Here is a 24,422-nt window from a genome sequence, read left to right on the forward strand (position 1 = left end):
ACCACAAATGCAAGAGGAGCAGAATAGCGTCGCGCTCGATTTTGCATCTTGACGTTTTTTACTTTACTACTGTGAACTAAAAGCTGAAAATATTTTTAAAAATAAGCCGGACCGCAGTTGGAAAATATAATTAAAGCGGATGATTGGGTTCGACTCGACTCGCGTTAACCACAAGCCGAAAACTGCGTTTGCCGGTCGAAAATAGTTCGCCGCCATCTGTGGAGCGGCGCTGAAACTAGACGGAGCCCTGAGGAGAGGCAATTTTCGCAAAAAATCGATTTTGCTTCTGCACTCGGTGCACAATTTAAATAAATACGTGCCGTTTTAATTAGGGCTGCGAGGCCGAGCATGATTATCATCCGCTGCAGACGCGCACCGCGGTAATTATTTACCGTTAACAGCAAGCGCGACCGCAGATATGCGTACATTTCGAATGCACACACACGTATAATAATAACGTAGCCGGGAGGAAAGGAGACCACTTTTCGCCGCGCTGCCGCTTTTTGCCGTTCACGCTAAACTGGAATTCCCTTGTCCTAGGTCATCTACTGATCCGAGCGAAGCATTCTGATCTCGAGCTCCGTTTGCATCCTGAATCTGATTCTCGTTAGAAGCACGTTAAGTCCACGGATTTTCATGAATATTCTTGTTGAGATTTACCAAAGAATTTTAAAGTGAAATTTTGTATAAAGCTAAAACTATTATTGCTTTTACTGTTTTAAACATTTTTTATTTAAAACAAATAGCTCATCAACAAATTTTATTTTCGGCTCAAATATTTTGAATTTTTTACAGGCTTTAAATTGTTTTGAATATCTTATTTCATTATTTTCAGATTAATGCTAAACTATTTCACATCTTAAAAATCAAATTAAAATTAGTTTACTATTTATGCCATTAATTCCTTTTGATTTAATTGGATTTTTTTATTAAATTTAGCAATTGAAATACTTGCAGAAATATTTTTAGATTTTTAGTTGCAGCCGGTTTAAAAACAATTTGAAACGATTTTACTACAAATCTAACGTCTAATATTTAATTGGACCTAATTTCGAGCAAATTAGAGTTCCCTATAATGAATTATTTTGTTGCTTGTGAATCTCTATAGCTTAGACAAAAAATATTTTTTACCACCAATTTGTCATGAAATGATGGTTATCTCACGAATGCTAAATAAACTTTGGCCATAAGCATTCCAAAGAATTTAACATGTCACGAGTGAAAATTCAATTAGCCGCAAGTCACGGTGGAAACTGCAAAAAAATATGCCGAAAATAAAAGGCCAGACGCGAGCAGAGCCGAGCAAAAACAAACAGAGACGGCGGCCCGCGAAGAATATTAAAAGCGGCGGCGGCGGCGTTGGGTTATAAAAGAAGACAATAAGGCCTCGCACCTGGCCCATTGATTTGCTAGCAATTCGGACCTCCCATACACCCCCTTTGCGCTGGATTTTCCCCACGCTGCTAATTTTGAATGGAGTCGTTGCGTGACTCTTGTGTAAAAATCCTCTGATGTCTGCTCCGCATTGCCTCGTGCACAGAATTAAATAGGAATCGTCTCGGTTTATTGCTGGGATTTCGCGTCGTAAAAATGGCTGAAATCGATTGCGTAAATAAACTTGGAAAAATAAATAAAATCAAAGAGTAGCAAAAAACAAAATTTAATTCTGAGTTTTTAAAGAAGGAATGAGAGTAACTTTCGCAAAATTTTGACTCGCGGATTACAATACTTTTAATTAATTTAATCAATTTTTATTTATGAGCGTTCGCAAAGAATAAATAAATGAATTTACAAGCGAAATAATCCTAGAGCAAACTGTTGCAATTTCCCTATTTACAATTTTCGTGCGTGGACGAGGGACTGTATCAAATGTCCTGCACCTGTCATAAAACGCATAAACTCCGCAAATAGAATTTTAAATTGCTCAATTTGTGTTCTGGCGGCGTGTGTGTGAGTGTCGCAATTCTTGAATTAAAACGCGAGTTACATGCAGCGTCGACTTAGCGAGTTTCGCAAATTTTCAGCGCAACATGCATGCACTCTGTCTCTGTCGTTTTGGACGAGCAGCAGAGCATATGGCTCATCCAAAGTCTAAATTTATTGTGTCCGACAATCGCTCTAATTAGCCAGCTGCCCACCGCCAAGCCGTCCGATTAATCAATCTGAGGCAGAAATAATTTGTTCGCGAGCGTAGTTGCAATGAATGGGGAATGGGATTTTAAATATAAAATAAAAAATCAATTACTCCTTAGATGAACTATCGTAATTATTACCTTTAAAAGGCCCATGAATTGAACGATTGAAACAATTTTGCTTTGATAGTCAGAAAACTAAAGTGTATTTTGAAAATAATTGATACAGATTCGCAATAATTAAATTCATTAATTAAAAAAATACAACAAAGATCAATTCAGGGGTCCTTTAATAATAAAAATTAATACGATTTATTTGAAAAATATGTTTTTTTTTAATTTACCAGCTCCAACCTGGTTTATAAGGAAAGAATAAATCATAAAATTAATATACAGTTGGTCATACTTTTATCATGCCAAGTATTTAAAATAAATTAGTCATTAATTATCTCTATTTATTGTTTACAAAATGTTATCAGCTGCATTTCTTCACTCGTACAATTTCATGACACAGCTTTGGCAGATTTGATGCTTTTCTTTAAGTTGATAACATGAGCAAATCCGCTAATTTTCACCTCCACAAACCCATTTTCGCGACATTATGTTTTAACGTTTTGGTTATTCCGCACGATAAAGCTTGGCGCCGGCGTCGTTTCGTCCTTATCTCTCTGATGGCGGAGAGAACGAGTTGTATACGCACAAAAATCGATGGTGGCACGAGAGGCGCGCTTTGTCTTTGCAAAAGCAAAGCAAGCACTCGTGGTAACTGACCTGGCGCACGAATAATAAAGAGCAGACACCTACCTGCCTCTGCTCCTCACCCTCTCGTCTCTTTCTGACGAAATATTATTATGTGGAAAAAAGCCACCTTTGCTTCTGTGAGGCGCAAACAGCCACCGCCACCAGCACAAACAGACCGAGCGCAGCGTATGCTCATCAACAGCCACTTTTTGCATAGAAAAACGGTTGTAACCGAGGGTCAAGTGGGTGAATTGACCGAGAATCTTCAAAGAGAATAGACTCGGCACTTTTTGCTGTGTCTTGGAAATCGACTTGATGTAAGAGGCTTGAGGAAAAGGACGTTTTTCTTTCAGACTCCAGAGATACCAGCTATGTTCGTGTATACAAAAGTAAAAAAAAGGCTTTGGTAGGCTAGAATTCCGAGGAGTTTCAACAGTTTTCTTCCAGAAGTCGAGAACATCTGGAGATAACAACTAAAACAAGTTTACCGCTGATGATATCACAAACAAACCAACACAGACACTGCTCTGACTTTCCCTTTTTCAAAAGCTTTAGTGTGAATAATAAGTTTGATTATACCTATTAAATAAATAATGCAATATCTCAAATAATAATACATTCGTAAAACATGAAAAAGGGAAATCTATTTGTATGATTTAATGGGCTAAAGACACAATTTTTACAATTTAATAAAACCTAAAACATTGACAGATTTACAGGTGTTTTTAAAATTGCATTTTAATTTGAGTTTATCAAGTTTTTACTCAAACTTTGAACCCTTTGAACAATGCAAATAAATGTTTAGAATTTTGTGGCAGAATGCAGAGAAAATTGGCACCTCATGACCTCATCGTGCTCCTCTTTGCCCGTTCAGAGTTAAAAGCGTGCGTGCCTCTTTGCCTAAACAGCCGGACGAAATTGAAAACATCACGAACACGGCTGTTGTTTTTTCTCGTCTAAACACCAGCAAAAACAGCGCGTTCTCGTCGTGCCTCTCGCGCAAACCAGGAAGCAATGAGAGCAAAAGTGTGAGAGTGACCACAACCTTGTAAAAATTAACCTCAAGCCTCGATGAGATTCCTCGGACGAGGCGCCGGATTTTTTTTGTTTCGCTCTCTTTCGGTGCGGCGTGAGTTATGGTCCAGAGCGAGAGTGAGTTTCAGTCTCGGCACTATTATTAGACCGACGCGACAAACCGCACGACGCTTCTCGAACGAGGAGAGCATTTTTCTCAACCGAAATTCATTTGCGGCTGTTAAAAATGAACGCTCCCTGTGCATCTTTGGAGGGTGAAATGCGTTTGTTAGACAAATTGTGTCTGCGTTAGGAGGCGTTGGATTCGACCTTGGCCATCGCAGTTGCCGGCGGTGAAAAATTGCGGGCGCGAGCCAAAGGACTGAAACGACATTTATTTGGATGAAGTTTGGGACGACAGCTGATTTTCTTATTTATTAAAATGCGGAAAGTTGAATGTGAGCAAAATGTAATATGCTTTAAATTTTTAGAAAAATGAATATACTTTCTTTAGCCAATTCATATGTTTAATTACGCCAATAACTGCGGTACTCGGTTTTGTAAAATTGACTCTTGGTACACAAGATTTAGTTTTCACGCTGTTATTAAATTATGCAGGTCTCTATAGCAAAAACATTTTATATAACCAAATCTTAGCTTCAAACAAAAAGTATACAAAAACTGCACTGACTCGTAATGATCTCCCCTAGAAAGCTGAAGCTGTCAAAGAGCGTAATTTCTTTTGAAATATTACTTTCTTAATTACATCATTTTTACTGATTTTTTGGAATTAGATATCTAAGCTTGACTTTGAGAAGGAACAAGAGGAAACTAAAACTACAAAAGGGCAATGTGATTGGCAGACAAACACTCACATTTATAAATTTTATCGCTTTCTCAAAAGGAATTTATCCCTGTTTTCAATGCAAATTCAAAGCTTGCTTATAAACAATCGTGTTTTCCAACGCAAATTCTTCTCATTGCATTTCAAATCAAAACGTTCCAAGCAAAGGCAGAAATTTAGCAACACGGAATGCGAAAATATACAAACGATAATAGAAGGGTACTGACCGTTTGAGCCCTGCGTGTTTGGTGCCGTTGATTCCAGCGAACTTGGCACGTGGTTTGTCGAGCGAACTGGCCGTGGAGATGCTGCTCTCGGGTGGGGACGGCTTCTCCTCGCTGGTGGCCGGTGTCAGGTCGCCGGGCAGCGAGTTGGGGTGCGGGGGCGGCAAGCCCAGGGGCTTGTCATCGCCGGGCAGCATGTATGACAGCATGGCTGCGGTAAGTGTGCGCCCGCCTCACGTCATCGCACCCAGGCCCTCTAGAAGTCTCTTCTCTCCACCTGTCCTTCGCCCAGCAACCTGTTGACATCAGAGATAACAGGTTAAAGGCGTATGTCGTATATAATAAAAATCATGCAATTTAAAGAAGCACTGGATTTTAATTTTGGACAATGCCGATCGATTTCTTGGGGGTCAGAGTATCTGATCGAAAATTCAACACGACGTGCTGAAAATCGGCGGAAACCTACACAATTTTTATATTGAAACTCTAGCAAAGATTGCCACAAGAACACGCCGACCAGTGCGAAGGGAGCGATTCCCTGATTGGCTTTTAGACTCGCAGATCCAAACAGCAGCGCCACAGCGAAAGCGAGTCAAGTGACAAGATCACAACCTTATGGCTCATAAATCAGCTCTTGCAGCCGTAAATAAAGAATTCGAAACATCAATGAGCACTGGTGAGCGTGGATAAATAATAAATAGACGTGCGGAGTGCTAATCAAGCGCATTTCTCCATTAGCGTCGACCGTGTAGGGTGCGCAAAAGCCGGTTTGTTTAATTAATGATGCGAGCTGGCGAGCGCAGCGAAAGGAAAAATAAAGCCAGCCGGGAGTGATGTAATTCGCGTGCTGACATCATCGTTCGGTTGCAATGACCCCGCCCACGACTAATTTACATGTTGCACCCGCAAGCACAGGCACAGTATAAAGTATATGCGTGCGTGTGTCGATGTAAAAGGTGACCTATAAAAAGGATTTAAATTTCACCGGTGCGCGAGTATGGACCACCCTGCGCTGCGGATGAAAGGCACTTCTCGGAATTAAGTATACCTGCCACCGATTTGGTTCCTGATTCAAATCTACTTTTAAAGTGAACAAACTGTGAAAAAGCATTCCTATCTTTGCTAAATTATTGACTAAAATTGGGAAAAAGCAAAATTTCCCTTGGTTGCCATTTCAATTTCTGAGAAAATCGGCTCCAAAGTTTGCATGGTAAACTCTAGAAAAAAAGCAAGCACTGTCTCATTTTTATTAATAATCATGGTTTATTTCAATAGAAGGGAAATTTACCTTGTAGTTCGGACACTGACGAGAGAAATAGAAATAAAGTGAAAAAAGCACAACTAATTTTGAAATTTAACTGTTACTTGGTGCTAATTCGATTATTTCAAATTCATCAGAGCTGAATTCTTGATAATTTATAAATTTCACGAGTCAATAAATTCAAATGATCACTTTTGACAGAGCTATAAATGCAAAATGTTGTTCTGTAAATATCCTCATATCCGCTTAAAGTCGAGTCACTTGAACCACTAAAAGGCATTACTTGAATTATCTTTCTGCGGTTCTGAGAATAAGTGACTGTTTTTCAATAGCAGTTTTCTCAACACCTCTGAATTTTTGTGTGAGGAAAGAAAACGATAAATAATACCCAAGCTTTTATGGTTTTCCTATATATTCAACGTAAATGACGTTTGCAATCCCTCCGGCTCCACGAAAATGTGCTATATTTATTTAACGTTTCGTTTATATTTCGTCTTGAGCAAAGCGAGGAGGGTGAAATAAATACAAGGGAAACGTGCAGTCATAAACCTCATTCGCCATAATGGAAAATAAAAAATTCAAGGCACAACATCTTTTTTCACTTTGCTCGCGAGACGTTATTTTAGGAAGGAGTTTCGGCAACTTGATTCTGCACACACGCATATCGCGAATCGATCGCTTTAATGCCCACCGAGGGTAACTAGACACCGTAAAAGCACAAACCCGTCCCACTAGAAAAGCGTTTCTCCAATATGCAACCCTAATTATTGATCGGAGAAGCTGGTTACGGCGATGCTTTGAAAACTGTTGCTGTTTCACGAGGCTTCTCTTTTGATGTTAAAAACTAAATTTGAATTTTTGCAATGATTTGTTTTGCAGGAAAATGCACATTCCTGATTAAATAATTTTCTGAAATGATTTTAAAATTCGAATTTATCTGCAAAGGAATTTAATGAATAAAAACTAGACCGGTTAACATAATTCATAAAATGTGGAATAGAAAAAATATTATCATTCTACTTTATCTTACTCTGTAGCATTATAAAAATAACTTTCAATCTTACATATCGCATTTTCTGGTCTTTCAAAAACTGTTTAAATTGGAAAACTTTCTTCTTGAAGCATTTGTTTCGTGAAGGGGAAAAATGAAAGCGACTTTTGGTGGCGTCAGGTGCGTGGGTGGGCGTCACTTGCTAAAAAACATCACGTGCGCTGACTGCATCGAGCAAACAAATCGAGGCCGGTCGGCTGGGTGCACACGCACGCAAAACGGCCATTACGCGTGCATAATTAATCGGGATTTATCTGCGGAGAGTGGAACACCAATTAGCGTACGAAACGAGTACGGCGAGTGTGCTTATTTTCCTGGAAATAAAGCGATCGAGGTTTGTACGAATTGATAAAAAAAGTGCTTGAAACGGATATTTCGCTCGGCAAACACTTTTCCGTTAATGCAGACGCTTTCATTTCCCGCGCGGTGAGAGCAGAAAAGCGTTATTGGATTTGCTCCAAGAAGCTCTGGTGGAAAATTCACTGCTGGCTGGCGAAACTGCCACCAACACACTCAGCGGAAAGTGAGAATGGGCCGAAAATCGCTGCCACCAACGAATGAATTGATTTTACTGCGCAATTTCAACGGAACCCGAACGGCTTGTCGAATATAATACATTTAGTCCAATGAAGGGCAAAATGAATTTGAATGTACGATCGCTTCGAAAAGGGTGAAAATTATGGTTTTAGCTTCAAGTTAAAAATATCAAAAGATCAAAGTGCATAAGCTGAAATTTATTAAGAAGAGAAATGTTAATATATATTAAATGCGTAGGTTCAGGTGCATTTGTATTATATTTCGTTATCATACTTTTAAAACGTTTATTTTCCAAACAAAATGGCATTTAATATATGTTTCCAAAAGGTTCTGAGTCGTGAAATTCCTTTTTTCCCCACTAATGTCAGTGGCATCAGGTTTTTGAACTGTGTTTTAGTTTAAGTGCAATAAATTCTCTTGGCACCGTGAGTATTTCTCGCGTTTTACATATACAAGCTCCATTGGTGTTTTAGATTCTAACGCTGGCTCGCATTCCAGCAGCAAAGAATGCTGTCGAGCATTTTAATAGAGAGCAGTAATTCTGGCTCTGTGACACACTCGAAGAGCAGAAAATAATTTAATAGCACGGCCAGCCATCAAAACAAATTATTACAGGAGAGCATTGCAAAAACATTATTAAAATTCCTTCTTTTTACGTACATCGCATTTATATTTGCGTGTTTTGGCTGGATGCGTGGTAAACTTTCGGCTCCTTTAACCCGCCGAAGGTCACGGCCGGCGTTTTGGAAAAAGTGTCACGTGCGAGCGAAGACGTGCAAAGAGGTGCGTGTCGGCAGACAGAATGGAAATGTGCCGAGAAAAAGAAAAAGATGGGCTTGCCGTCGAGTAAAAACGACAAAAAGGGTGAGTCACTCCTCTGCCTACTGCCTAGCCTTTGACGAATCATAAATCATCGTATCAGACTCGTAAATGGAATGTAAATTCGACATTTAGACTGCTGAGCACTTGGAAATATTGAGCTGTGCATCTTTTATGTGAAGTTTGCCAAGTTTGAATAATTTTCTTTTGTAATAAATGATTTTTAAAAAATTTAACGTGTGGAACACAAGCTACAAAGCCATTTTAGGTCATTTTTATAAGTTCTATAAATTAAATATCTATTTCAAGCTTTAAATATTTATTTATATTAATTGCCAGAATGTTTATTTTTACTGAATAAAACTCTTAACCAAATCATCATACAAAAAATAAATGAATAAAAACTTTCTTTAATTAAAATTATTTATTAAGCGTTTAAGAAAATGTACACATATGAAAAACAGTCTCACCACAAATTCATTCAACTGAAGAGTAAAATTGAACAAAATTTGTATATTTGTTCAGCGTAAGTTTTTCGAGGACTGTTTGTTACTAAGACTCAACCAGCATACGAGAAATATAATTTGTAATATGTATCAACCCGAGATGATTTTTAATTAATTTTTTATGTATAAAATCAAACTTATCAGTTCAAGTATTAGATTGAATCTAATTTCCTTAGTAAAATTATATGGAAATTAGAGTCAGTTCAAATTATTTATCGCGGAATTCCCCGAGCAAATATTCCGTTTGGACAGGGAAATGCGCAATAAACAAACGTTTATAGGACCCTCCCTAATAAATCAGCAGGAGAGCAACGAGAATAAATGTCCAGCAAGGAACGAGGAACAGTCTCCCCTTCATATATGCGGCTCGGCGTGCGTCATAAAGTCGAATGTTCACTGCGGCAATAACAGCCGCTTAATTAATTCACCCAATCCTCGCTTCCGAACTGCAGCAGGCCGACGAGACTCGATGCACGCACCTTTGGCGCAAGGGCTGCCACCCTCCGACGTGAGTTTTAAATCATTTTAAAGAACGCCTCGCTATTTCATTTTTCTGATTTAATTATTGTGTGAAAGCCGCACTCACAAGTCGTGTTTCTTTTGAGAACTGTTCCGATTTTTGTTTTTTCTAGCCAATTATAAAGACACATAAATTAATACCGGAATTTCATTTTAGACGGTGCTAAATGATTCCTAAAGGGTTGGCACTTCGTGTGCCAAATTGTCGACTAAGTAACTCTGCTTCCCAGCCTACTTCGACCCTCAGGAATCGATTGGCACAGTAGAAACTGAAATTCCATTTCTTTGCTAAATCGTAAATCTATTAAAATTACTTAAAATTTTGGGAAATTTAATAAAAGAATGTGGAAATTAAGATTACAGATTGGAAAATTCCAACTCTCCCATTAAGACAAAAAATGAAACTAAAAAGTCTAAATTATTAGATAGATCAGCGGTTGGAAACCACAGAGTCCGTTGACATTCGCACGCCATCGGGACAAACACTTCCTCCGCCTCCCTATTTGGCAACTGGTCCGAAAAAGGCTTTCCTCTCTGCGCGACGAAGATAATATTCGTATGCGAAACCACGTGCGGGGGAGAACCCTGAACGTTTCGATTCCCGAACCTTCTCGCACCAGACTTATTATTCCGAGAATAGAACCATGCTCATCGAAGATTAGATCCGAATCTCCAGCCTTCTCTGATTTATTTCTTGCGGCTGCACTTTATCGCGCGCGCCTCTCTTAATTGAAGGAGGCCATTAATTTTTATTGCACGCCTTTTAATAATGCAACGCTGCCCTTCAGTTTTGTTTACCCATCAGTCCGAGCAAAGTTACACTCTCTTTATTTGCCAGAAGAGTCGGTGACCTCACTGGTAAAAGTGTTATTGCTCTAATATGTAGAAAAGTGTATGTGCTAGAAAGCTTTAAAGGACATGGTCACTATAAGGAATATGTCAGCGTAAATGTTAATCGGTAGGAAAAGTACTGGCTTTTGAATCACGAATAAAAGTACATTTTTCAAAGAGTACTTCTGACGTCAAACGCGACAAATTTTTAATGCGGTGTAAGTAAGTCAATGTCCAGAGTAATTGGGTATTAACTATAACAAAAAAAACTCTACGTTGTAGCCGTTGTAGTTTGTGATGATTTTTATAATGTACTGAACCTTAGATGAAATTTAAAAAAATACATATATATAAAACAGCAGGATTTCAGGATTCGAAGCATTCAAACGATAAAATGTCCATTTCTATATAGTTTAACCGTTAGAAAAATGAACGGATATTTGCAAATAATGCAATTTTTATATAGAACACAACGTTTATCTATTTTCTGTGATAAACGACCACTAAGCGTACTTGCGGGAAATTTGAGAAGAGGGCGAAGTTTCCTGGAAAGCTAAGATTAAGACGCGACATTTGAGAAAATCTCAAAATTCAACTCTTTTCTTACACATATTCTTCTAAATCCTAATTCAGTTATTAATTTCAGAAAAATAAAAAAATATTCATTTTCAAAATACTAACAATCGTGCTTATGTGATGGCCCAAACAACAAAGCGGTGACATAATAAATCGATAATCAGTTTTGTACAACTTACGTTGAAGAGGAGTCAAAATTTTAAATGCATTTATTTTTGGCTTGGAACATGATATGCATTTCAAAAGCAAACCACTTTTCACTGTTCGAAGAGGAGACGAAAATTTAGTGGCACGAAATTAGAGTTTTGTTTGTGTTACACGCCTTTGATGTGCCGTTCAAGCAAACTTTACGCGCGGCGAAAATGCACTTTGCACCCACATCCTGCTGTCTTTATTGCGGCTATAAAATCGGCATAGGCGCGGGGGATGAAAATCAGGGGCACGCCTCCCCTGCAGATAAAGCCGAAATCGATCGATCTTTTTTGTTCGGCGCGAATGCCTCAAGGGTGACTCGGTTGAGGTCCACCCCCGTGCGTCACAGCCGCACATTTTTCGCATGGCACTAGGTGAATTCTTTCCTCCGCAGCCGCAGAGCCGATTCGAGGGCCTGATTGATGGACACGCCGACTTTCAAAAGGGGGACGAATGAGTCACTTTGTCGATCCCTCCTGAGAGAGTATGTAACCGCGTGCGCTACATTCGCAGCTCGGGGAGGCGCAGATGTCACTGTGTCGAGGCGCATAAAAAATTCGGATAGATCTTTTTCAAAGCTGATCCTGACTTGATGAATACCATGGGAAACTGACGAAACTGTTGATGGAAATAATAAATAAATTTAAAAATTATACGTTGCCGTGGAAATTTTTCTTTTGTGTCTGGCAAAAAAGAGTCCGCGGTGTTTTACCCAAGGTTGAAATGCCCGAAAAAGTTGTTTCGAAAATGTTTTTTCGCCCGCGTAGATTATCAAACGCAAAACCAGGTTAATCCAAAACAATCTCGTGGTTTTTTTGAGTTAAATATTCAAAAAGAGCTCATTGTTGGAGTCAAAGCTTCATGATCTATCCACTTGAAGTAATTTTCGAACTGAATAGGGTGAAAAAGAAGCAAGTTAATTATTCAGCCGAGCTAAAGTGCCTGTGTGCTTTGTTTTATTACTAAATCCATTTGCCCTTTCATCTGCTTCCTTTGTTTCGGCTGCCATTCCGGCACCATTCATCAATTCCCGGCGGAGCCTCATATTGTGCACTCGAGATTTCGCATTGAACCCCCTCGCCGGCAAAAGCTGCATGCTGTTTTATTTCCATTTTTATATTCCACTTGTGGACGAGGCGATATCAAGTTGCCGCACGTCAATAAAAACGATATCGCGTTGCAATCTCGCCATGTGACAGTAGAAAAGTCAGTCGGCTGATTTTCGTCTTTTATTTTTCGGCTGCGGCGCGAGGGAAGCATGCAAACAAACGCGCGGCGCGGGGGACGACGAAATTAAAGAGAGGATCCAGGCAATAAAACGCCGACGTCACGTCACCGCAGCGGCTCTCTCAATGAGTTTTAGGCAATAATCATCTGAATTTGTTGCCATGCTGGGCGTTTCCATTGTTTCTACGCGCGTTTCCTCTCTGCCGAACACATATTTCAAACTCTTCAACGCACAACTTGATTTTTTTATTAATAATAAAAAGTTTAATTTATTTGATGTGTTTTTTCATGCATAATATTTCTTTCAAAAAGAGCTGCTCTATTACTTGTAAAAGTTATTAGTTATTAATATGGTGTACATACCCATAAAATCGATTCGACATACATAATTAACTTTTGTAAGATGTTAAACTGGAGAAAAAATCTCTTGATGGTTGGATGGGATATTTTTTCAGATTTTGTGGCCAGTTTTAAAATAATTATACAACTTCATACGCAAAAATATATAGCTGTATTGATCCAGATGAAGATGAGGCCTGGGATCGGCCGAAATCGCAATAATTCATTTTAATATTAATAAATAAATTTTTCAAAACCCTAATTTTCCTCATATAGTTTTATCACTTTATTTTAATCCTTTTTTTGTCCAGACTGTTTTGAGGTAAAATATCGGGTTTTCGACTGAGACAATTTATATGTGCATCGCATGTGTAGCATAAATTACGAGCCTAAAAGGCTTTTAGTTATACGTTTCCTTCTTAACCATTTTTGTAAGAGGCGTTATTGAAGTTGTATTAAAATCTCCCAATTGAAAAATGGTTAAGAATATTCTTGTCTACTCTTCATAGTTCTATCCCTTGCCATCTCTATCAAAGAGCACAAAATATTTTCCAAATAATCGCTTAAAATATCTCAGTACTTTTTAACTCCTTCAATTAAGAACAAAATTAAATATGCTTGTGTATCTAAGAATGCCTCCGACCTTCGAATTTATTCTTAACATTTATATTTTTTCATCTTCAATTAAAAGGGGGTGTTTTTAAAATCATTAAAAAATTTCACTATAGCAAAATCTTTCCTCTTTCAGAGAATTAAAATTGCATTTAAAATTTAACCTTCATAAAAAATCCGGCAAAGAACAAAGAATGCTTTGTTCTTCTCAAAATCGAGAAAGCTCCAGACATAAAATATAATTTGCCCATTTCTGCTCATCATTTCCCCTGAGACGCCGATTTGCGATTCAGTTTCATTACACTGCACTCGTCGGTGTCGTCCCCGCCCGGTTGCTCGATGAATTTTGGATGAATTGCCCGCGCAAGCTATACGCACCCACGTCGCCTGCAGGCCCGCTCAATAATTCAGAGATGCCAAATCTGCCCCATCAGATTCCATTTTCCTCGCCGGTAGCTATCGTCGGGGAAGAAAAGTCCGTAGAAAGCAAAAAGGGTGCCTGCATGCGGACGGCTCTCTCCAGAAGCGCGTGTTCTATTTTTAATCTGCCGCCGCTAAGTGTGTATTTAGTGAATGCAGCGTTTTATCAAATTGTTGTCGGGTTGCACACGTGGGGGGTGCGAACGACGAGGAACAAGAGCGTGTTTCCTGCATGGTGCACGCGGCTCGGCTCTGATTCATCCCCTTGCTGCTCTCAGAGATAGAAATCTTTTGGTCAATAAGCGGACATCTTATTATTACATAGCAGTGCTGCGTAAGCACACTGACTGATAAAAGAAATAAATTGTGGCAATAAAATTCAAGTACGCCAATTACGTGGTTTGTTTGCTCATTCTCGAGGACAAAGCGGGTGCTTAACTAGAGTGAGTGCTCGCGCGAATTAATTAATTTGGCGCAAGCGAAGAATTATATGGGCTATTTAATTACTTCTTTACTCTCGCAGCTGAATTAACAGAGTTATGATTTTTTTTAATCTTATACATGATAAATACTCTGGATTAACAATACATATTTTTCTGCTCCGAAAAAAACAAAATTTTCAACAATAACAATAAAAAGAAAAATTACTGTTGCACTTAAGGTGGAAATTTGCGGCAAGTATGGCAACATCCATTGATTTTGCCTTGAATGATGTAAAATAAAGCTAAACCCAAACGTTGAGAGCATTGGTGACGCAAATAAATTCTTATTTTCTCATTGCCGAAAACTCATTAAGCGATCTCATCAGAGTTCTTGATTTCTCACACCGAAATAACTCATTAATTAAGACCGGATTGATAATTAGCGCCGTTGGCCGGAGGCAGTGACAATTTCCGGGCAGGAGTCGAGCCCCCGCGGCAAAATCCAATTTGCCACAGCAGCAGATTGGCGAAAAACTTAGTCCAATTATCCACTTTGTCTTAATCAATAACCGCGCGCGGCTCAATTTTGCATTGACGGCGCCGTTGAGCCCCCACCGCACGACCAAACCAACGGCACTCGTCATCAAAAGTGTAATTATTGTTGTTACTATGTAGAGTTGAAGTTTATTATGCACGGAACCACTTGCACTCGCTGGTTCTCATCGCCCCCTCACGGACCCCAGCTCTCTCTCTCTCTCTTTCCACGAGAGCTCTTCTTGGCCGGCAAAGCAGAAGGGCGCAAAAAAGTATTTGAATGTGTGCGGAGTTTCCTTTCCGAAACTTAATTTTTTATCGGATTAAATTTTAATCCTGGTCACGCTTCATTAGGGAAGAGGGAGAAATTTAATTAATTGAAAAATCAATAACGAAAATACTCCTGTTCTTTTATACAAATATTCGCATTGAAATGTAAAAATTGCTTAAAAGGAAACATAGTTTTTTACTTTTATTTTTTCACAAATTTTAAGACTTTTTTAGTTGTTGTTTCATAAATTAACCAAACCAACCAGATTCCTCTTAAACAAACAAGATGAAACGAAGATTTGATAGTGGGAAAAATGGTAGAGGGAGAAAATTTGTATTTTTTACTCGAAATTAGCAACAAATTATTGCTTACTTCAATAACTTCAAAATAAAAAATGTTTCATCTCCATCAATATCCACAAAAGAAGATTTTTCAACTGCCTTCCTTTTAGATAAATTCGGTTTGAGCAAATAAATGGAGGGCTTTCAAGGGCTTTGGGAAGAAAGCCGCGTGCTGGTCGAAATTGCTTGTCTCTCATGTCGCAAAAGGATTAATTTAGTTTCAACTGCGGGCCTCCGACTGACAAACATTCTTCTCCGCTCGTACCCTTCTGAAGCCCTCGCAGAGTCGCCTGCCTGGGATTATTTTTCCAGCCAGGCCAAAAGCGTCTACAACAGCGCACTCCATTAAAATATTTTCTGCTTTGCATAACAAGGAAAATGAAGATGATACACTGTTTTTGCGACGCAGAATCAGATCTCGAATGTAATTAAATACTTGCTAGCGTATAAAAACAAACATCTTTCCCAGGGGTCTGACGTGCAATTACTTTTGTTTAGTCTGCGGTGCAGTAATTTTATTACAACACAGCGCACCGTCGGTTCTCACAATAAAACATTTCAATGGAACTCACTCAGCTTGGTCCCGACGAAGTGAATCAATTTCCGAGTCCGTGCGCCTCTCGCATGTGCGTCGAAAAATGAAAACGTAATGAATATCGATTGAGAGCTTCTTGCGTGATGCTTTCTTTTCCTCTCTTCAGCATTTCCATCTTTTTGTTGGGTGCGGTGCGCAAAAGGCAAGCATGAATTGACTCTCTTTCAATTCGATTCCACAGATACACAACGGGCTCGTTATGAGACAATTAAATATTGAAATTTCACTCTGGCTTGCATGGTAAAAATAATTATTGAAACTGAACACCTTAGATTAATTACAAGGGCCAAAATAATGAGCGAAAAAGAAGGAAATATAAACCCGGCTTTAATGGATCTCCCATTCAATGTTGGTTCATCTGATCCAACGGTGAAAAGTGATACGCTGAATGAGGTGCAGAGGCCTGGTTGCCAGAGAGACCCAAGAAAAAATGGTGTTCGGAGACGACATGAACTCTCTATCGTAACCGATAACAACGAACCTTTTTTACCCCTGCGCTCAGAGACAAACTCTAATTGTTAAATTTTGGAAGTTGAGACTAAAACAGGATTCACCAATTCATCAAAATAATTTGTTCTCAATTCTTAGAATCAAGTTTCTAACAAAGCGATGCTTCAATTCAAAATATAATGAATAGAACTGAACAATATTGTCGTTGCTTTCTGCCCCAGTTGTGAAACCAATGCTTGTGAACAAATATTTTAACCGAACATCTGAATGTATCTTGCCAAGACTTTGGAACATGTTACCAAGTGAACTTAAAAATTTAACTGACAAATGTGTTGTGAAGCGAAACATCAAAAAGTGGCTTATTAAAAATCGAATGGACTCTCAATGACGACACTGCATTAAAAATATTTTATTGATGTAATTTGCACACTAATGTACTAAAATTATGCTGCCTTGTGTAGCAAAATAAGTACCAGCCGTTAATTCTCCGGAATTGGCTGGACTTCTGTAGCTTTCAAAATAAATATATTTCTTTAAAAAAATATAAATTTTTTACATCTAGAACCTGAGGAATGTAATTTTTAAATTGTGACAAGTTTTCTTTTCATTTTTTACATCAGCCTGCGAGCTGCCTGCGTGGTGTTTTTGTTGAGAATGAAGTTGAAACAAAGCGTTGTCGTTGTATTTGTCGGTCGCAAAAAGACGAAATTCAGGCGAAAAGCTCATCAAGTGTGCGTTGCCAGCGGCGACTCAATAAGACGACGACGCAGCCCGTTCTCCGTCAGCGCACTTTTTAATGTGGGCTCTGCCTTTGAGGAAACAAAATAAAAAATGCGAGCAAAAAGATTCAGCTGCTCGACCATACAAACCGGCGTCATTTGAATCTGCAGAACACCACGAGGGCTTGGCGTGAAAAATGAGCAGCTCTGATTTTCAGGATGTACTATAGGAGAAAATAAAATAACTGGGCACGAATCAAGTGGATACGTACTGCAAATTCTTAAAAATAATTTTTGCCTTTACCATAAAATAAATATGCTCTGCAAATTGGATAAGAGCCAAAATATTTTCAGGTTGCCATTTAAAATTCTGAGAAAATTGGCTCCAAAGTTTGCATGCCAATCAAGCAGCGAGCACTCCTAGCAGTTCTTCTCACTTGTGACGTCATGCTTCCAGCAAATTACCGAAGTTATCTCCTAATTAAAAGCCTCAAATCATTTTAATCGTTTTATACACATTCTTGTTACGTCAAAATTAAAAAAAGATTTGCTGCTTCGACTGCTTTGAATTCTCCATTTCGAACAGTATGCACGTACACATGCACTGTGCGGCTTGTGCGTTTCTGTCTGGCGGAGAGACGCGCGAGACGAGTATCGATTTTGCTCTGCGCGTCCGGGCCGCTTTGATTAATGGGCGCCGGAAAATGGCAAAACGCGCGGCGCGAGGCTAAATTGCTCGTCTCTGTACCAGCCAAGGTATTTAGTTCGTACCTATTTATCGAGCGGGCGTGTTGTTGCCGCTGCACGTGATGAACCACTTTTTTCTCGGCTCCTCTGACGTACGAACGGTGTTCTTTTCGTGCGCCAGACCATCGATCAAATGTAAAAAAGCCGGACTTTGCTTTGACTCAGTTAGTTTTTGCCAAGTGTTGTTTAGATTAAATTTGCACCTCTTGATTACAAACAATTCTTCATCACCTCTTGGCGCGAAATCAAAAGGAAAATCAATTCACCAGTTGCGAAAGCCCCTTAGTGTTCGAATAGGTTACTTAAGATTTTAATCAATTTCCACTGCGATTTCAAACTCAATCCTGTCACTATGCATTCTACACTTGCAATGATTAATGCTGATGAACTGAAAACAAAAATTGGTCCAGCCTAGAAATATCACCAAAGATTTATTTATTATAATCATTGAAAAAATTACGTGTTTACCGCAGCTGGCTGATCCGAATTTTGGTTGAAGCACATAAAAAGAAATCATTTTAAGTGTAGATTGCACAGCAACAAGATTGGGTCCAAAATAAAAATGAAATTGCCTTAAAATCGCAATTTTTCAGTGCTGCCATTGTTTGGCATCTTTAAAACTTTTACAAATGGTGAATTCGGTGTCTAGGAATTATTTTTTCAATTTAATTGCCTCAAAATATGACAGCTGGCATTCGTGAAGAAAAAAAAACTTCAACTACGTATATGAAAGTTTCAAAAATAAATAAATCTAAATGCACCACCTACGTTGACGGTACGATCAATCGAAAAGCAGTTTCCCGGAGACTGCTTGACTCATTGCGTGTCTGTCTGTCGTTTATCCGTCAAACGATGGTCGTCTCGAGATGGGAAATTTCACGCAACGCACAGAGCTGGCAGCTGCCACACACACATACAGTGGAGTAATGTATGCAAATTTATGCACGCCGATAAACGGCGGTCCGAATATGGCGTTCCTCGCGGCGAAAAAAAGCTCGTAAGAAAGTACTTTCGACACTTTCTTCCTCCGCAAAAAGGTCGTTTATATAATTAGTCACCTCAGATACGATTTAATTGAATACGATGAAAAGATCTGAAATGCATTGCTCTGATTGGCTCGTTTCCGTCACTTGGCGCTGCTGTCGCTCATCCCCTAAGCCAATCAGAGAACATCTCTTTCTGATTTGTGATGATAAAAATTCTGACACTAAAGCCAATTATAATTGGAAACCTGATAAATGGAGTCTTAAGAAAGTCTAACGTAATAAAACAGCAGAAAACTAATAATACACACGAGGAGCAGAGCTGTTTTGCGTCGTATATTACGAAGGGAGACACGGTGCATGCCTGCATGCCGGGATTTGCGAGCCAATAATTGGATTGAGGGCTGACTTCGAGAGCCAAGTCTGTTTATTGGATGTCGGCGCGATTTGTGATCAGTATAGCTTTCATATTTACGCCCGACGCGGTGTTCTGTTCGGCGATGAGAAACGGAAACCCGAGCCTGAATCGGTCTCGAGACGCGAATATATCAAATTCACCTGTGACGTCTCTCTCTCTCTCGCTCTAATTCGATTGTCCGCACGCTCGCCGGCATCAGGATCGCGCGGACACGTCATATATTCATCGCACTCCTGGCAACGCCGATTCGACGCTTTTTAATGTCTTCGTACGGTACCTCTGTGCCTGATAGCGTGAAATTGCGATTTCGCTCCGTCATTAACGAAGAACACGTGATTCGGTGTTGCACTGCTTCCATCGAAACTTCATATTTGAGCGCACTCTCGCGTCCTTTTCGTTGATGTCATTGTTTGAAAGAACTTTGGTATAGTGGTGTGTATAAAGGCAAACACTTTGCGCGTTTTCCGTGTGTTTTGTGACACATCCAAAGTCGTAAAAACGGTAAAAACATTGATCATCTCGACCTGTGAGAGGTTTCCTTTGATTACACCCTCTAGTCTTTTCACGTCTTAAATTTTATTCATGATCGCGCCTTTTTTATCTCACGACTCCAGGTTAAAATGGTATTCCGTTAAGAATAAATATAGAGGATATTTGAGATAATATTTTTTAATCTGGTAAACCTAACAATAAGAGAATTTTGATTTTTTTAAATATTTTGTATTTATATAAATTGCTTGGGGGTATGTCTGTTTTTGTAGTTTAAAATGTTGCACAAGAAAATATATTTTGAAAACATATCCTAACTTCTTATAGTCTTAAGACTGTGGAAGTAGTTGTCTTGTAATTTGAAAGAACTACGAGTCTAAAATCAATTGAAGCAAAACTTAGAATGTTAGAATTTTAAGACTTTTTTGTTATTTAATTGCTGCGACTAGGAGCCGATGATTTGTCTGAATTGGCTGGATTTGTTATGCTAGAAAATTAACCTTTCTTTCCTACAAAAAAAGTCTAATTGAGTTTTATAATTTTGTCCTATTCTCTAACTCTAATTAATTTTCCATTAAATATATAATTACCATAATATATAATATATTTAACTAGTTAAATATAATAACTATACATATTCAGATTCTAAACCACTTATCAACTTCCAGAAATTTCGGCTTGAGCAAGCTGGTAAAAATAATTTAGCGTGTGCTGCCGACAACTACGCAGCAACGAACGAAAAGTGCTCTCTCTGAGCTATTCCAAAGCAGCGCACGTCAATAAGCCAGCCAAACGCCGATTCCGCGGCATGTAGTCCGAGCGTGATGGGAGGCGTCGATTTCGGCCGCTGACTTTTGTCCCGCGCCGCAATCATCGAGAAACACATGGCATCGAGAGAGTGACATCATAAGCCACATATATAATCTGTGCCCGCAATTAAAAAACAGCAGCACACACACATGCATGCGGGGCCATAGGGTTGGAATTTGCTTTCGCCGCCTTTTCATTCCGACTCTCGACTCTTAAACTTTTCCTGTTACTTATCTATATCGCTTGTTTACTTGTAAGCTCTTACGTACACATACTCGCGAGACCTTGGAATTATCTCTAAATTATACTGCCGTAGAAGCACGGTGTGCGTTTTCGGGATTAACAACGAAATTTCGAAATTCATGCACTTGAAGTGCTTTTCTTGGAAATAGAAATGAGAGTGCCTTTTTAACTTGTAATTAATTAATGATTGAAGGAAATAAATTTTCCCAGATTTTAACTACCTGGAGAAACATATTACTATTACTTATAATGAGGGTTGTAAACTTAAAAAGACAGTCGATTTTTTTTCAGAGCTTCCAATCATCATGCCAATTTTTAAACCATTTAAATTTCACTCACGATTTCCTTTATTGGTGGAATTTTGGAGCCGGTAATATTTTTTGCGGTTTTCATTAAAATTAATTTTTCTCATACAAACCTCGGTTTCGTTGATGTTGTATCAATTTGTAATCTTTAATACGGGTACAAATACAGCAAAGAAAATTTTTCTTTTCTTAAACATTTTAAATTTTTACACATCTTTCCAAAACTCATTTACGTTTCGATGGCATGCAAGAATAATTCTAAAGACGACATTATTTGATTTAATCCATTTTGAAACCAGAAATTTTACACATTAACATTCCTAGGGTTTTTAATTTTGAGTGCGTTCTCACATCCATCTCGAACATCATCCAAATCAGAAGAATCGTAATTGACCAAGATCAGCACAGAGTCTGCGGTGCTGTTTATGATGCGCGGGCTCTTCCATCTGTGCACCGCAAGCATAATGAGAAAGAGCAGAAAGAGTCATTCAAGGAGAATGAAAAGATGCCGTAATATTAGCTATTCAATTTCAGCGTGCGCCAGCGAGACGCAGACCGGAAATAGAGTCGATTTCTTTCATTTGACGAAAACGAGAGCAAACGGATCGACCGTGCGCGCGGTAGTGAAAAAGGTCAATGGCTGGCACACGTAAATAAATAAATAAGCCGCGCGTAATTGAATGCAAGCGAAAAGAAACCCGTTCGCAGCCAATTCAACGTTTTCGAGGGATCAGAGAAAAAAATACAGCAGTGAAATTTATCTGACCTCCAAATCGGCAGCGGAGGATCTAAAGTGCAGTGGAAACAATAATTCCTGGTTGAGTGAACTCACGCCGCGGCCGAGCAGCGAGAATTGTATTATTGTATAGAGCTTCTTTTCAAGTAGAACGAAAGAACGAACGAACGTACATCGCGAATTGCTCGCCGATTTTGTGCACGTGAAGATTATTGGCCAGACACACAATTATTCCTCGCTTCAGCAAAACAGCTCTCAAGACCGTTCCACATATTTTTCCTAATATAGAAAATGTTCGGCTGTACAGATTGTAGTTGTAATAAAATGATTTACTGGAAAATCTTTTAATATATTTGGAAATTAGAGCCAAAATTTTCCCAGGTTGCCGCTTATCTTAGAAAATTGGCTTTGAAGTTAGCATGCTAATCAAGCGGTGAGCACTGTCTTTTTATTGTAAAATCACGATTTACTTAACCATATAAGGGAACTTTCGTTCATCAAATAATTCGTACACCGTTTGATAGATCGCAACGAGAGGAATCGGAATAAATTCTTTAATTTTTAGAGAAATTTGACCAATTCTGGAACTAACAAGCTACTTGGCCCTGATTCGATTATTGTACGTTGTCGGCCGTTGTTGCTAAATTCTACAATCCACTTGGTTTAACAATGCAAAATGTTTTTTATTTTTGGTCTGTAAAGCTCAACATTAAAAGAGTTAAAATACATAAAATCTGTGAATTTTAGATGGTGACTATTCTTTCTGAGGTTCCAAACGTCAAAAGAGTACATTACATAAGTCTTACAATATTAATCCATATCGGTTTCAAATCTCCGAAATCATCATAATGGGCTAAAAATGGTACATATTTGCAGTGTAAGGAGATTAGTTTACTTCTTATTTCAGGTTAACCATCAGGCAAATATTTTTGTCCATATATGATTTTCCTGTACGGAAGATCTAATTGCAAATTTTTTAGTTGATTGCCTTTAACCTTTTTTGTTTCTTTACCTTATAAATTAATTCCAATTATTGTGAAAATGCAAATTTTGAAAAAAAAATAAACCTCACGTGCATATGAGATTTGATAGAAACCAAGCAAATATCCAGTGATATTAGTTTTGAGTAAAGGGACTGAAATTAAGAGAAAAGGGTTGATAATTTAGAATATATGGCATAACTGTAACGGGAAATTTATCACAGAGATATTTAATCAACACTCTGGGGCCTAGTGTTAAGTATTTGTGCTGAGCACAAACAAAGGAATACTATTTCAAAGAACAAAAATAAACTGTTTCTGATATTTTTTTCAATTTCTTCGCCTTTAAACAACTCTTGTTGAATTAGATGCTTTAATATGAATCTTTATTATTATTGCAACGTTTATTTTGTCGGTGAAATCCCATATTTTGAATATTACCAAGCGGACCCACCACGAGTTTGAACGTGACCCGAAGAATGTCGTAAAAATCTCTTCGTTTAATCGCGTTTCCCTATTGCGCATTTTACGAGCGAAAAACGCCGGGTTTCACGGGCAACAACTGCTGCGGCGCCATAAGAACTTCGACTCGCGGCCCAGGGAGGGTGGGTGGGAGGGCGAAAACCCACCCTATGACCGGGGGAGGATTTTCGGCACAGACAGTCCGATTTCTGGCGTCTTTCTGGTTTCCTGGTGGCGGTGCACGTGATTGGCTGGCGTTTAAAAATAGGCAGCACTTTTGATTTTCGATGCCGGCCGCGTGCTAAATATACGGCCGTGACACAAGCCAAGGGCCATTATTAGCAGCTGATGTAAACACAACAGCCGAACGAACGAATGGTGTGGTGGAACCGGCCGGCCGGCCGGCGCACAGGGAAGCCCTCGAGGTAGCGCCCGCCGGGGGTGCAAGGTCACCCCCCGGACAGCCGGCTGGCCACCCTTTCCTGCCCCTTGCAAGACGGACACTCACCGATGGGTTTGCGGCTGCGTTGCCCTGGCGGCTCGGCTGTCTCAGGGCTGCGGTGGCTGCGAGCCCTTGGACTCTGTGGCTGCGAGTGGAGATGTGAGTGTGTGAGTGCGCTTCCGCCGCGCCGACCGAGAGAACGACCGCCCGCACTTGCTGCCGGCCCGAAATCAACTGAGTGCTGCGAGTGAGGTGATGCGAGCGCCCGACTGCAGAGCGACCGGCGCGGGCATCCGCAGGCTGCAAAACGCGGTTCGGAAGCGGCGCCGTCGCCGCCAGACAAATTCCCTCCCTCCGTGCAAAACTGTCATTTTATCAGTAATTATTTTTAATAAAAATAATTTAGTTTATTTTGAATATTTTATGTCGAAAAAATGTAGTCATCACTGCTGCAAAATCAATTTGTTACACTAAAAAACCTCTTTCCGTGAGATTGAAAAATTGGATCTCAGTTGAGACGGGAATTTTTTGAGAAGATCGAGGTGTGCCGAAACATTCAAAATTTGTTTAAATTTTAACAAGACCTCCAATTTCATCCATGTTTTTGGTTTTATTACCTTTTAAAAATAA

The 24,422-nt window shown here is 39.2% G+C and overlaps 1 protein-coding gene across 2 annotated transcripts in view; it reads right to left on the reverse strand.

The window, feature by feature from the left end:
- LOC135938519 (uncharacterized) overlaps positions 1–24,043 on the reverse strand; it is a 48,282-nt gene extending 24,239 nt beyond the window's left edge. The window contains exons 1-2 of one of the 2 annotated variants that reach the window (XM_065482189.1): positions 23,859–24,043; positions 4,959–5,251 (exon numbers count right to left, since the gene is read on the reverse strand). In XM_065482189.1, the coding sequence (XP_065338261.1) occupies positions 4,959–5,164 (206 nt within the window). In that variant the 5' untranslated portion in view covers positions 5,165–5,251; positions 23,859–24,043. The remainder of the gene's footprint in view (positions 1–4,958; positions 5,252–23,858) is intronic. The other variant, XM_065482190.1, reaches the window with a different exon arrangement.
- Between the last annotated feature and the right edge of the window lie 379 nt (positions 24,044–24,422).

Source organism: Cloeon dipterum, chromosome 3 (assembly GCF_949628265.1).
Source record: "Cloeon dipterum chromosome 3, ieCloDipt1.1, whole genome shotgun sequence".
NCBI classification, from domain to species: Eukaryota; Metazoa; Arthropoda; class Insecta; order Ephemeroptera; family Baetidae; genus Cloeon; species Cloeon dipterum.